The sequence below is a fragment of the Drosophila bipectinata genome, chromosome 2L, assembly GCF_030179905.1.
Source record: "Drosophila bipectinata strain 14024-0381.07 chromosome 2L, DbipHiC1v2, whole genome shotgun sequence".
Lineage (NCBI taxonomy): Eukaryota > Metazoa > Arthropoda > Insecta > Diptera > Drosophilidae > Drosophila > Drosophila bipectinata.
In genome coordinates this window covers 21,029,436-21,042,575 of record NC_091736.1, presented here as the reverse complement: position 1 = coordinate 21,042,575, position 13,140 = coordinate 21,029,436, and the positions used below count along the sequence as shown (strand labels likewise).

The 13,140-nt window shown below is 40.7% G+C and overlaps 1 protein-coding gene across 1 annotated transcript; it reads left to right on the top strand.

The window, feature by feature from the left end:
- The first annotated feature begins 6,891 nt into the window (after positions 1-6,891).
- On the top strand, positions 6,892-7,353 carry LOC108127273 (uncharacterized). The gene has a single exon (XM_017244213.3). The coding sequence runs from the start codon at positions 7,028-7,030 to the stop codon at positions 7,289-7,291; it is 264 nt and encodes an 87-aa protein (XP_017099702.1). The 5' UTR covers positions 6,892-7,027; the 3' UTR covers positions 7,292-7,353.
- The last annotated feature ends 5,787 nt before the right edge of the window (positions 7,354-13,140 follow it).

The window sequence follows — 13,140 nt, the reverse complement described above, 5'->3', positions numbered from 1 at the left end:
TAAAAACACAAAATATAAATTTTTATAAATGACGTTCTTTTTTTTTGGTATTTGGACATCATTTAGTATGTTTTTGTGGTGTGTAAATAAAACATCAATGTATTTGTCCGTCGGTATTTAAATTCTGTCGATTATATATTTAACATGCATTTGAGAGAGTGCGGTATACATTAGATTCTAAAGGATAGGGAGATATAAATAATCGATTCTGAATAAGATTTAAGTTTCATAAATTAGGTAATGTTTTGTTTTCTAAAATTACAAAATTGTTTGACAAAATATTTAACGTATTCCAAAGATTGGACATCCGTATTAAAAAGCCAATACACTGTAGCGTAAGAAGCTGCGTGTGACTTTATGGTATGAGCTTTAAGAAATCCTGAATATAAGGATATTCCTGTTTTGTTATTATTTACGACAAAACTTTCATATCGCACATTAGCAGTCGTTTCCAAACAATTGATTCAATTCCGTATTCCTGGCTCGTAAAACGTTTTGCCAAAACAACGCAAAGCTGTTGGAATTCTCGGACTGTCTCTCAAAAAGTTTCGGGCTGTAAATAAAAAGCATAACTATTTGGCACACTAACGGTCCAAGGAATGGAAATCGTGCCAACTCGGGTCAGCTGCAGGCACTAGCACATGGCACAGGCAGTGGTGCTTTTGTTACCCCAATTTTTAGTCCCTTTATCTCAGAGCCGAAGGCGGAAGCAGAAGGCGGAAAACCCTATTTCCTTTAGAACTAACATTGCTTTGATTGCGACCCAATATTGGCAAAACAATGTGGAATCCCTTTAACAATTTGTGATTCAAAAGTTTTCCGCTCTTTACTTTGTTTCTTTCGGGCTCTTTAACCTTTGAGAATGCTTCGGTTATCGACTTCAGAGTTGGCCGAGGGGAGTTCATGTGCCAGATGTCATTAAAAACACATGCTTCGCTGGACAGAACTGGCTGATTGTAAAAAAAATATATGGCTGATTTCAAAATGGTGATGTTTTATTGTTGTATTTTACTACAGATATGTACATGTACAAACAAAATGGTAACATTTATTTTAACATTTTACTTATGTATGATCAAATTTGAAGTAGCGTTTTTTAATACATTGCGATAAAGAGGCTGCACAAATGTTCCATTCTGGCCATTATTAGGGCCAACTTCTGGGTCACATTTTGTGGCCAGACCGGGTTCGACTCCCTACCCTACTTCTTTTATTTTATTCTTTCTTGTTCCACTTGCCCCGAGGTGTGCATTGAGCTCCATGACGTCGTTAGCGCTAATGGCTGTCCATGTGCATTACTAAACACGAGTTTAAATATTCCTTCTGAATCCATTTTTCGTTTAATGAAAAGTTACACGAGCTGCAAATGAGCAAAGGAGCTACAGTGAACCGAACCGAACTGGACCGGCTTGCATTGAAAATAATGAGCCATAAAGTTCGCGCTATTAAAGTGCGGGCCATGCTAATGGGGTGTGCGGGTGTGAGCGGTTGTGTGTGGTGCCAGTGGTGTGGTTTTCCTTTTCGGCTTTCATCGAGTAGTTGAAAGGCTTTGGCCTGTTGTCATGGTGGCTTCTGATTCCACTTTGCTAGCCACGACGGATAGAATATTCCCCGTGGCTTGTGAAAGTCTCAAAGCATTCCATGTTCGATCTTATCAGCATTTGGGATTTCGGTTTACCCCTACAGGTGTTGCCACAAAGAGCGTCTGTTTATTGAAGAGTCGGAGGCCAAAGGTTGTCCTGCGAGTATCCGATGTCATACTGAATTTTAAATAAGAGAGTATCATCCGTTACGGTGACACATTTCCTTTAAAATTTATTACAATCATTGATTTTACTGATAATATGATACTTGTATTGAGGGTATTGGAAAATTTAGTCAAAAATGTGAATGACAGTGAAATGTAAATATCCGAACCTAAAAAAGTAATAACCTGAATAGTTTAACAATCCAAATTTCCTGGGAATTCAATTAAGCTTCACACCTTTTGTTTTCGGCAAAATATTTCCCAGTAGAGTCAACACACTCGTACCGCTCACATCAGTTCCATGTTCCCAGGTGGGACCTTACTTACATCTCATACACAGCTTCTTAATAAAATTAATATAACGGCTTTAAACCATCAATCAGTTGGATCTATGGGAAAAACTATAAAATTAAGTCGCTCAAAGTAACCCATAAATCTGTAAATCCCGATACACAAACTCAAAAACGGAAAGAAAATTGCAAGGCTACTGTAAAAGATTCAAAATTTAGGTGTGTTCAGAAAAAATTGTTTTTTAAATATCCAACAACTAGACACTCATAGTATGAATTTCATACACATTTGTTTTTAACCATCATGCCTGTTTAAATATAATTATGTTTATCACGTTTTCACGCCTTTTTTTGCTGCTTAAAAGTGGTTGCAAAGTAGACCCGTTCTGACCATATTCTCACCAGCTTAAATCTACCACGAAAATCCAACTTGCACTAGTTGGCTTAGTCAGCGCTTACACGCAAAACTTGCACACATCAGGCAGTCGCAGAATAGCATGGCGGATGTAAAAATATATGTATATACATATATTTTATGTGCTGTCCTGGCCTGCTTCCAACGAGGCATGCAAAATTTCACAGAAATAAAATGCACACACAACACGGGACAACAGGAGCAGGATTCAGCAGAAACCACTGGCTCGGTCCAACTATGGCATTACTTTTAAATTATTCTGCGCAATTTTATTTCGGGCTGACCGTACCATCCAAAGGTGTTAATCAAATGGCCGGCATGTCCTCATAACAAATGTCCAGGGCGGAAGTAGGGGCTTCCTCCCCTTTTGGGCTATTTTGATACTCGAAATTGTGTTTCGTTTGCCATAAATTACGAAATTGCAATATAATCTGCCAATTTGTTTCCAGCAGAATTATTAAAGGTATTACATTTCGGTTAGGTACGATATAATATGCTTTTTAAAAAGCTCATTATGTTCCATTGTTTTTAAAACCAAGATTCCAAATTTTAAAGTTTTGAAAAGTAGTCTTTTTGTGCTTTTTGTATGTTATTATTAATTGAGAGGCTGTTATTTTTGAAGCATTTGGAGAGCATTTTATTGCCAAAACTTCACACACGTTGGTTCATTTGGCCGTTTTTCCTGCACTTCAGTTTCCAGAGGTAATTTTGACGTTACGCCAGTTTCCCCAATCGCACTCAAACGCTTCGGGTTTCAAGTTCCAGCTTGGCCTTGTTTTGCGGTTAAGTCTCCTGCCACATGCCCCGAAAAGTATGCCACGCCGGCGTTGTTGTTGCGAATAGCAAATGTTACTTTTTGTAGGGTTTTTTGTGCTGCCTGCATTTTATGACTTTGCTGCAGTGGGAAGCCTAGAGCCGGGGGTAGGGCAGGGGAGCCTGCGAGAATAATTGCTACATGCATTCGAGTTGACTTGGTGCGGTTTATCTGCAGGTCCCCCGGGTGGCGGGCCCTCCCTGTCTACATATTGGCAATTTAATGCCACGACAATGCCATATTATTAGTTATCCCTGCCACCTACCGCCCAAACCGCCCGGACCACCACGCCCCCTGCGAAACCCAGCTCTGCATAATAAATTAACCGCATGGCCGGCTCGAGTCCTGCTCATTAAAGCGCATTTGTATTTAGTTGTGCATAAAACATTAAGCGAAAATGAGCCAACGTGACCAGGACCCGGCTCATGTCCTTCCGCAAATGTGTGTGGGGCCGTTGGTGTAACTGGTGCGTTTGTGCGTGAGTTTGCGCAATAACATATGTAGCCCCCGCCCACTGGCAGCGAATTCATTTCAATTCATATTTAAACGGCAATGTGAGACGATCGCCGTGGTGCCAAGACCCCTCATTTACATATCCAGTCTCCTGGGCTTTCGCCAGCAATTGTGTAATCAAAGGCAACAACTCATAGTTACAACTCATAGTTCACGTAAGGATTTTATATTGAATCCACTTATAATTAAGTAAGTGGCCTTTTTCGATTAATATGAAGGTGGATATTGGGTTTCTGTTCAGAACTGTAAAGGGAAATTATCCTGAAAAAACTCGAGATTAAACAGATTCACAGGACTTTATCTTTAAACATAATTTAATTTAAATTAATCAGGGGTAATCAGAAATTTTGCTTGAAAATTTTAGCGATAACACTGGATATGACATTTTTTAAGGTTTTCAGCCATGTCATTAGCCATTTTCAAACATCTCTTCTCAGGGCTGACACCTTAAAAGATTTAATTTATCAAAGGATTGATAACCAACTTTTCCAATTGTTTTGTTGCAGAATTATAGGCTTAATTGTTTTTATACCCTTGCAGAGGGTATTATAATTTTGGTCAAAAGTGTGCAACGCAGTGAAGGAGACATAAAGTATATATATTCTTGATCAGGATCACCTCCTGAGTTGATATGAGCATGTCCGTCTGTCCGTTTCTACGCGAACTAGTCTCTCAGTTTTAAAGCTATCGTCTTGAAACTTTGCACACACCCTTCTTTCCTTTGCACGCAGTATATAAGTCGGAACGACCGGGATCGGCCGACTATATCCTATAGCTGCCATATAACTGATTGATCGGAAATGGTATAACTTCGGTATTTTTAGAGTTCGAGAATTTTACATGAGAGCTATTTTTGCCAAAACATTACGACATGCCAAATTTCATAAGGATCGGCCGACTATATCCTATAGCTGCCATATAACTGAAAGATCGGAATTGACCCAACTTTTGTGTTTTTGAAGATAGAAAGCTGGAACTTGGTACAGATTCTATTTTTGGTCAGTTCATCCAACCTACCAAATTTCATAAGGATCGGCCAACTAAATCCGATGGTTGCGATATATATCCGGTTTTAACTGCAAGGGTATATCAACTTCGGCTCCGCCCGAAGTTAGCTTTCCTTTCTTGTTTTTTAATAATTTTAAAAGTTATCTTATTTTATGTTTACTTCTTTTAAGTAATTAAACTTTCAAAGTTCCTGAAAACTACAAAACAATACTATAGTTACAAAACTAAAGCCATACTAAACAAGTCCACAAATGACTTCAGAAATTGCACAAGTGAAGAATTTTTGGAGTTACAATTTCTTTATCTCCACATAAATTGTTATTTTTTTTAATAAAATAGAAATAAATATGCTCCTATGCATATTTTATTGAATTCACTTCGAGTTCTCACTAAAAAATGTGTCAACTCTCCCCGAATTCGCAAATTTGAATGGAATAGGCAGCACTTTCTCCAGCATAATCACTGATCTGATTCGCTGCGGAATCATTTGGCTGAAATTTTGTAAGCTTTGCATGAAATTTATTACTCTTTGAGCATCCCTGTTAAATTTAATAAATAAATAACAATTTTTAACATGGCCATTGCATGCCATTTAAGCATCATTCCATAATAAATATAATCCCCACAAGTTCAGTTTTGTATTCCGCACGCAGTCGTAAACATATCCTTGTATAGAAAAGGAAACCCCAAAATATAAAGATAAACTTTATTGTGCAATACCGTAGCTTTGAATGTCAAAATGTAAAATATATTTGTTACATATCAGAGGACCGGCTCACGACCCCATTTCCCCAGTCACATTTTGGTTGTGTACCCTGTGGAAAAACAATTTAAACTTTCATTACCGTCAACACATCTCGTCCTTTGGCCTTTGCCCAAAAATTGCCCACTTGTGCGACACTCACTCATAAATGTGAGTGCGTCCATGTGCGCGGGAGTGGAGTAATTTTCCAGCTGGTTCACCTCCCTCAAGTCCGCCACTTTCTTGTGTTGTGCCCTCTTTTTTCATTCTTTCAGGGCATTAGGGCTTGGGGTACACATCTTTTGTGATAGCTTTTGTAGTATTATTTATTAAAAGAGAAATGAGAAATGAGCGATTCATGTAGTACTAAAAATGCACTTTAATGTTAAAGCCAATGAGTTAAAACTAAAGAGTATAATTTTGTTTGTTTTGGGAATTCCTAACAAAATTCCTGCGGCGTCTTTATAGTTGAAGTGGTGGCTGAGTAGTTCCCGCAACAGCTGTGAGTCTTTCCGTTTCCGCCTCCACTTCCGGCAGTGCTTATTCCCGGTTCCTCGCCGCGTATTATCATTATTGCTCATCAAGCGTTTCTAATGAAGTCGTAAAAATTGGAAACTTTCAAGGCATGTGAGCTTTTTTTATCCGAACCCTCTTTTTGCCAGCTATCCTCTTGGCTCTGTCTTTGCGGCTTATGTGTTTTGCTTTATTTCCTTGGCGTTATTTTTTGTTAACATTTTTTTCCCGCCCATCATTTCAGGCCTGTTTTCCTTTTTATGACTGTCTCGCCATTAAATGTTTATTTTCCTGCGGTCTTCCTTCGCCGCTTTTTCTTTTTGTACCGAGTAGTCCTCGGTAAAAAGGGTATATTGTATTCGTGAGAAAGAAATACTGTAATATTGTATATATTGTACTGTTCCCTGTACTGCAAAGCAGCTAAAAGTACGCCGCAAAATTAAAATTAAAAATAATTTAAGGGTGCAAGAGAAGTTTACCGGGTATCATATAGTCAAGACTTTCTAAAAAGTCGTCCATCCTGGTTTGGTCCTGTGTTTGGTGTATGTTCTCCGCATTTGCTGTGAAAACTCGTATAATCTGCTTTAAGCTCTCCAGACCCGCAGCTTTATGAAGCCTGCTCACGCCGGCAAATATTTGGCAACAAACGCAGTTTGTTTGTTTGGTCTCGGCCCTCCTTGTTTTGATGCTAATTTGGCGTTTCAGTTTCGTAAATAATTGCCATGGCCTTAAGATAAACCTTGGGCCGGGAATTGTTAAATTAGGGCCAGTGACACTTGGAATAAATTTCTTAATTAAATCTATTTGACTTTGAATTTCTTTTCCAAAGAAATTTAAAAGAATAAATAGAATCAAAATAGATAGCTATGGAAAACATGCCGTAGAATTTCCCATTTTGTATTGAAACTTTTCCTAATCAGAACCAAAACTTCTATCAAAATTTTAAGTTTCTGACTCTGCGCATTTCTATTAAAAATCCCTAAGTATGGTTTGCCGGTTTAATCCTTTTTATGTAGGACCCGAGCCACCCAGCTGCACCACGGATGCCAATTCCAAGTGCGACTGCCCGCCCTGCTCCCCGGACACTGGGTACCAGGAGCCGCGCCCCGTCTACGACGACTGCGTGAAGGACGTGTCTAAGAAGGAGACCAAGGAAAAGAAGTGCAATCCCCCATGCAAGGAGGCTCCAAAAGCCGCGGATAATTCGAAGAAAGGTTCTTTGAAGGAAAAGGATAAAAAAGCAAAGTGAAGTTCATGGATTTGTGCAGAGTTTTTAATAAATGTTTGGCATAAAACTTCAAACAAGTTTAACTTCAATCTTTACGTTTCCAATAGACTGGTTTTCGAGATCAATTATATTCCGTTCATACACAACCATAAATCCGTCTATATACACTTTATTAAATCAAAGTCAGCCACCACAAATATTTCCTAAATTGAATTCGCCCATAGAAAATAAAAAAAAATAAAGCCAGGGCAATAAAAACTCAATAAATGGCAATAAAATCAAAACCCCCATACACACGGAGGAGAATATGGCAGAACAGACTACAAACAATTTGTTCAAGCTAACGGTTTCTTTTTCCAACACAATTTTCCTTTTTCATCTTGATGTTCTTGGCCCATAGGCCTTCCTCGTCCCTTTGCTCCTTGAAGCGCGCTAATTTCATTTGTCCCTCAGTCTTCAGAGGGCTGGAAGGATGGAGGCTGGTAATTGATTTCATTAAATCATTTTCTAGCGAAGGAGAACGCAAATTGTGAGATAATAGGAGAGCGCTGAACTAGGACCCACCAGCCCCTCTTGAACGACTGCAGGCATGAAAATAACAGTCATGACATCTTGTCTGACAAGTTATGGCTTATGTTTCTGACTTTTCCGCTTCCCGCATTAGATATTCGTGAAACAATACCTATGAAAGTTTCCAATATGCTTCCCAATTCTGAAAAACAAACAATTTTTTCCTAATTGTGTCCTTAGCGAATGACTTTAACTTTAAAGCCCAGAAGTTCCCTCTCTAAGCTGGAGGAAATTTTCCCTTTGAAATGTCTGCATTTTTGCAATTTTCAGCTCGTGCCTTCTCAGTTTTGCAGCTCATGTGTCACTGACATTGTTATCCTTTCGTTCGGTGGCTTTCCCTGTCGCTTTGCAAATGGAATCCGTATTCTTTCTTTCCGCGTCTTTTGCGAAAGCTTGACCGAAAAAGGACAGGAGAGGAGCGCGCTCTGTTCCATCTCCTTGAATCCGAAGTAGTCACTTATCCCTCTGCTTCTTCGGCTCCTGGCTGGCCATTATGTATGCATCGGTATGCAAATCCTGGCTGGCGGAGCTTCATTTATCATCGACAGTGACTTTTATGCAACCCATAACTTTCGGATGCGCCTGGGCCGGACATTGATTTGACTGCCGAGTCCTTGGGGGCAGGGTAGGGTTCTCGGACTCATATTTTGATTGCCCGGATTGATGATGTCTGTCCTCCAGTCTGTCGATCTTCTCTTTGCGGTTTCAATTAATTAGTGTCCTAATTGGCCCCAGGTGTGGTTTTTGTTGATTTTGTTAACGCTTTTTCATTGTTGATCCCTGAACTCTGGTCTCCGGTTCGTATTGGCTGGCTAACGATTTATTTACGTACAATCAGGCAACTCGGAACGGTTACTGATTATGTTGCTGGTGTTTAATTGAAAGGGATTTCCTCAAGTGTTTGCTCTCAAGCAGCTAATTAGCTCGGCAAGTTTTCAATCGCCCGATTGGGCAAACAAGGACACAGACCGACTCAGTGGTCTGTGCAAAATGGTTCTTAAGGTTATTAAGGGATTGAAAAGGCGACCTATATGCAAGTGCATAGCAGATGTTCTTTCAAATAGTGCATAGTGAAATATTAAAATACATAACTAAAGTAAAGCTATTGATAGGAGATTTTGTAAATGGAATTATTTGTGCTGGAAGCACAAAAGACAATACCCGGACAAATAGAACAAATTATTAAACGGATCCATGTATTTGCTGCCATCAAGCATAAATAGCTGGACAGCCACTTGGAGCCGCACTCGCAAATTACGTATACGCACTGGAGGCCCTCGAGTGGCATTTAGTGGGACGTGTGAAGGGCCACCGCCAGCAGCTGTGGTTCGGACCAAGGACAAGCACTGTGGCATCATTTCCCGGGTTGCGTTGTTATTCCTGCTCGTGCGTGTGTTAATGCCAACACGTTTCGCAGGGCTTGTGTCTTCATGCTTTCCAATTAAGTCCCGGAGATAAAACAAAAGCTGGAACAAAGGTGGAAAGCCAAGCGAAACTTTCCCTCGACTTGGCTTTGTTTTGTGCTCTGTGTCCCTGTCTGGTTTTGTTTGTAGTTCCTTAGCTATTTGTTGCCTGTCAAAACAGCTTTGGTGGAGGCGGGTTTGTGCGAGAGTGTGGCTACAAAGCGAAAGCATTGCCGGCTTTCGGGCGCATTCCGGGCAGTTAGCTCTGCGAGACTCTGAATAGGATCTCGCAAATGGAAATCGATTGAATAAGAACAACATTGGTGGTGGCCTGTTCAGTCTGCGCCCACACATCAATACAATTAAGCAGCTTATGTAAGAGATAGCCAGTCACGGCTAAGAATGATTGAAAGGCACCCAAGAATGTGGCATCGTGTGTCTCTGAGATTAGGACAAAATAAATAAATTAGCAAAGTTCATAGGCCAAAAATACGCATATCAGGATACGTCGACCAGTACCCCTCCCAGCCACCCACTCAGCTTAATTATGTGAAAACGAATACACTTTCCGCATCCCACGCTCGCATTTAACACCCATTAAATATTAATAAGTTGGTGATTGGGCGAACATTGTTTTATTGAGATCTGGTCCATTAATGAGACACTCCATGGCAACCTGAAATTGTCCTAAAAAATTAGGAAATTAAAAAAAAACGTGGCATCGTATTCACGTCACTCAATCAAGCGTAGAAAGCAAAGTTGGGTATTCCCGATGTAAAGTGACTCTAGAGGGGCAAAACGCAATAAACAAATGAATGAAAATTGGGCTAAGACGATTGGGATATTGCTTTCACCCACGCACCAAAATTAAGAAGAGAGAAATGAGAACCATAGAGGTGGTTCCTGTGAATTTGTGTTACAAACATGGGGTGGTCTTTTAAAGCATTGTCAGAGGATTTGAGGAGATTTTCAGGTTGTCTATTGTAAGTTTTATAAAAAAAATTAACGATTTCTGAGTTTTCTTGGGACATGACTTTTTGATGAACATTAATTTCCGAGCTCTGCACCTTGCTTTGGACCCAACATTCAGGAAAGCCCAACAATGCCGCGCTGCCAAGAAGGCTGAGTAAGTAATCCGCTTATGTGTGCAAATTCGGCGGGAACATTGAATAATCATTCATGCCGACAACGAGCAATAACAATAAACAAGTCATTTGCATTTTTCGAATCCAGACAGAGATAGATAGAGTGGGGGCAACACTGTGCACAGGCCTTAAAAGCCATTCATCTTTAAGATTCAAAAATATTTTCAGAATTTGGACTGACTTACTTTCAGTAATTTTCCGCCTATCGTCATTACCCAGTTGCCTCTCTAACGTGTTGTTAATTATGTTTACGGCAACAGTCTGGCCACGACAGGCTGATTACTTAGGCAGGACTATGCGTACGTGGTCAGCGGCGAAGGACCAACGGATGAATAATGCACGAGCTCCCGAGCAGAAAAAAGAAAATAAAAGTCAAGCTTAAGCAACAAAAATAATGTAAACTACAAGATGTGCGAATTGAAACCTGGAGTACCCTTTGAAAAGTTCAGTTCAATAATAACTTTTTATAAAAGATTGTTTGAACAAGGGACTTTGTTATAATGGAGCTCTAGATTTTTTTATCCACAAAAGCAATAATAAAAGGATAAGAAAAGCATGAAAAGTCCTTGCGCTCCGCACCTCCCCGTTTGTGTTAACCTGTAAACCTGTGTTGCAAAATGTCGGTTGATTATCCACGAGAATGGCGGAAGGGAAGCCAGATAGGGAGGTGTGTGTGCGCCTGGGTTATTAACACGCCACGTAAACCGACAATGACGTAAGAGTGACTACGTAACGAAGCAAACTCAAATACCCCGGGAACATCAGGCCGACATGTGTGCGAGTGGAAGTGGCAGATCCTGCCGAGGGGACTCGAAACTGAGAGAACACTCGACACCCAGCAGGTGGCGGCGGAAAGGCGGTGGAACTTTCCTCGGAAAAGCGCCGGTAATTAAACCAGTTAGGCAACTAATAGAAGGGACAGTGGGAAAGCGCGTTTGTTTCGCGCATAGTTAGATAACTACTCGAATCTAATTGAAAAAATAATTGCACTTCTAAAAGAAGTCATTAGCTGACAAACTAAGAGATGTTAATTGGAATTAGGTAACTGTGTATCTAACTAGGCACTATCTACATTTTAAATACTAGGTGTTTAAATAATAAAGATTTTATTTTAAAGGATAAAGGCGAGATAAATTTTAAGATGAAAATTTGAAGATTAAATGTGAAGTTTTAGTTTTAAGTTTTAGTAAAGTTTTTTTTTTTCAAAATATTTTAAAACTCAAAGAGTACTTCCAACTAAGCATAGAGCTCTAGAATATAAAAGGTAACTAGGTAACTAGGCTCTACGTAACTAAAATATTTTGTAATTCATATAGCAACAACTTCTGATGGAATACTCCTTGCTGTACCCTGTAGTTCTTAAGGGGAATAGGATGCCCCGGCAGAAGCTGATGCCCCGTGATAAAACTGCGGAAGCGGAAAAAATACCGATAGCATCTGGCCCGGGGGTGGGCAGAAGGAAAACGGAGAGAAGAAAGTTCTGGGGAGAAGGCACCGATGCTGAAAAGGAAGCTGCAAAATGCTCGCCAGACCAGGTCAGGGCAGATTTCGTCCTGCTTCCTGCCTCCTTTGTGCCTCTTTCTCCGTTGGCTTTTTGCGTATGCCTGACACACGCTGTCTTAAATAAGAAGGCAAACAGTGGCCGGGGAAAAACTGTTATTCACCTGTCTACCCTCCCACGCACACACACATATTCAGACAGGACCCGCCTCAACAATTTTCCGGCATATGTGAGGGGGCGGAGTGGGGTGGCATTGTGGAACGGTGGCATAAACGATTTCCATGAGTCGGGGTTAACCTTGTCGCCTGCACTGCTTGGCACCGTTTTACGGCAGCCTCCACGGCAGTCCTCCTGAGTCGAGTTGAGCTTCCGTTCTGAGGCTTCTCGCCAGGAAATCGGTTTGCCTTCCGGCTGGGACGTCGCTATGCTCCTGTTTCCTTCTTGCACACTGCATTTCCCAGATTTCCTCAAAGCAGAACCGGAGCCGAGCGGTTGCAAGCGCTGTTCTGGTTAACGAGCTGATTGAAGGGAATATGCCGTGAAATGTGAAGCCAAAAATTACTTGAAAGCAGCGACAAGCCCTTAAGAAAGAAATTGTTCGTTAAAAAATAAATTTTGTAGTTTTTTTTAAATGAAACAAAATGGGAAACAATATTTGAAAAGCTATTCCCAAGACGTAGCTATCAAAATATTTCTTTTACAGAATCTCCAAGCGAAACGAATCCATTAGCAGTTTCAAAAAGCTTACACCTCAAATGCTTCTGCAAGGGTGTTTGCCCAAACGAGTCCAAACAACCCGGCTTATCTCCTCGGGAATCGCTGGAGGAGATGACACTTCACTTTATATTATTCTTTATGCAGGGCATGTTTGCCTCATCTGGGCCCTCTTCCATTTGCTCCGCCTCCTGCAGCAAACAAGCCCGAATAGAAGAAACACGTTTTATGACAAGTAAGCCTTGTCCTGGTTCGAAAACCCAACCTTCCCCAGCATTGCTGTGTCATTTTTTAAGCACCGCGCAAATTAGCGCCACCAAGACGCCTGAAAGTATGCATGGCCACATTCTTCGTGCTGACGTGTCGTATACGCAACGCGCCATGTTTTCGTCTCCTTCGCCCCTTTTTTGTTGGAATGCCCTGGCAGGCCTTTTGGCATTCTGGAGTTGAAAGTTAAGTCGTTTAACCTACATGTGGGCCAAAAGTACTTAACCAGATTTGATGGCAGCTGCCACTCTCATCCCACAGCCTCCCCCT

Excerpts from the sequence above, each read along its gene's own strand:
- LOC108127273 (XM_017244213.3), top strand. The coding sequence starts at position 7,028 with ATGGTTTGCCGGTTTAATCCTTTTTATGTAGGACCCGAGCCACCCAGC.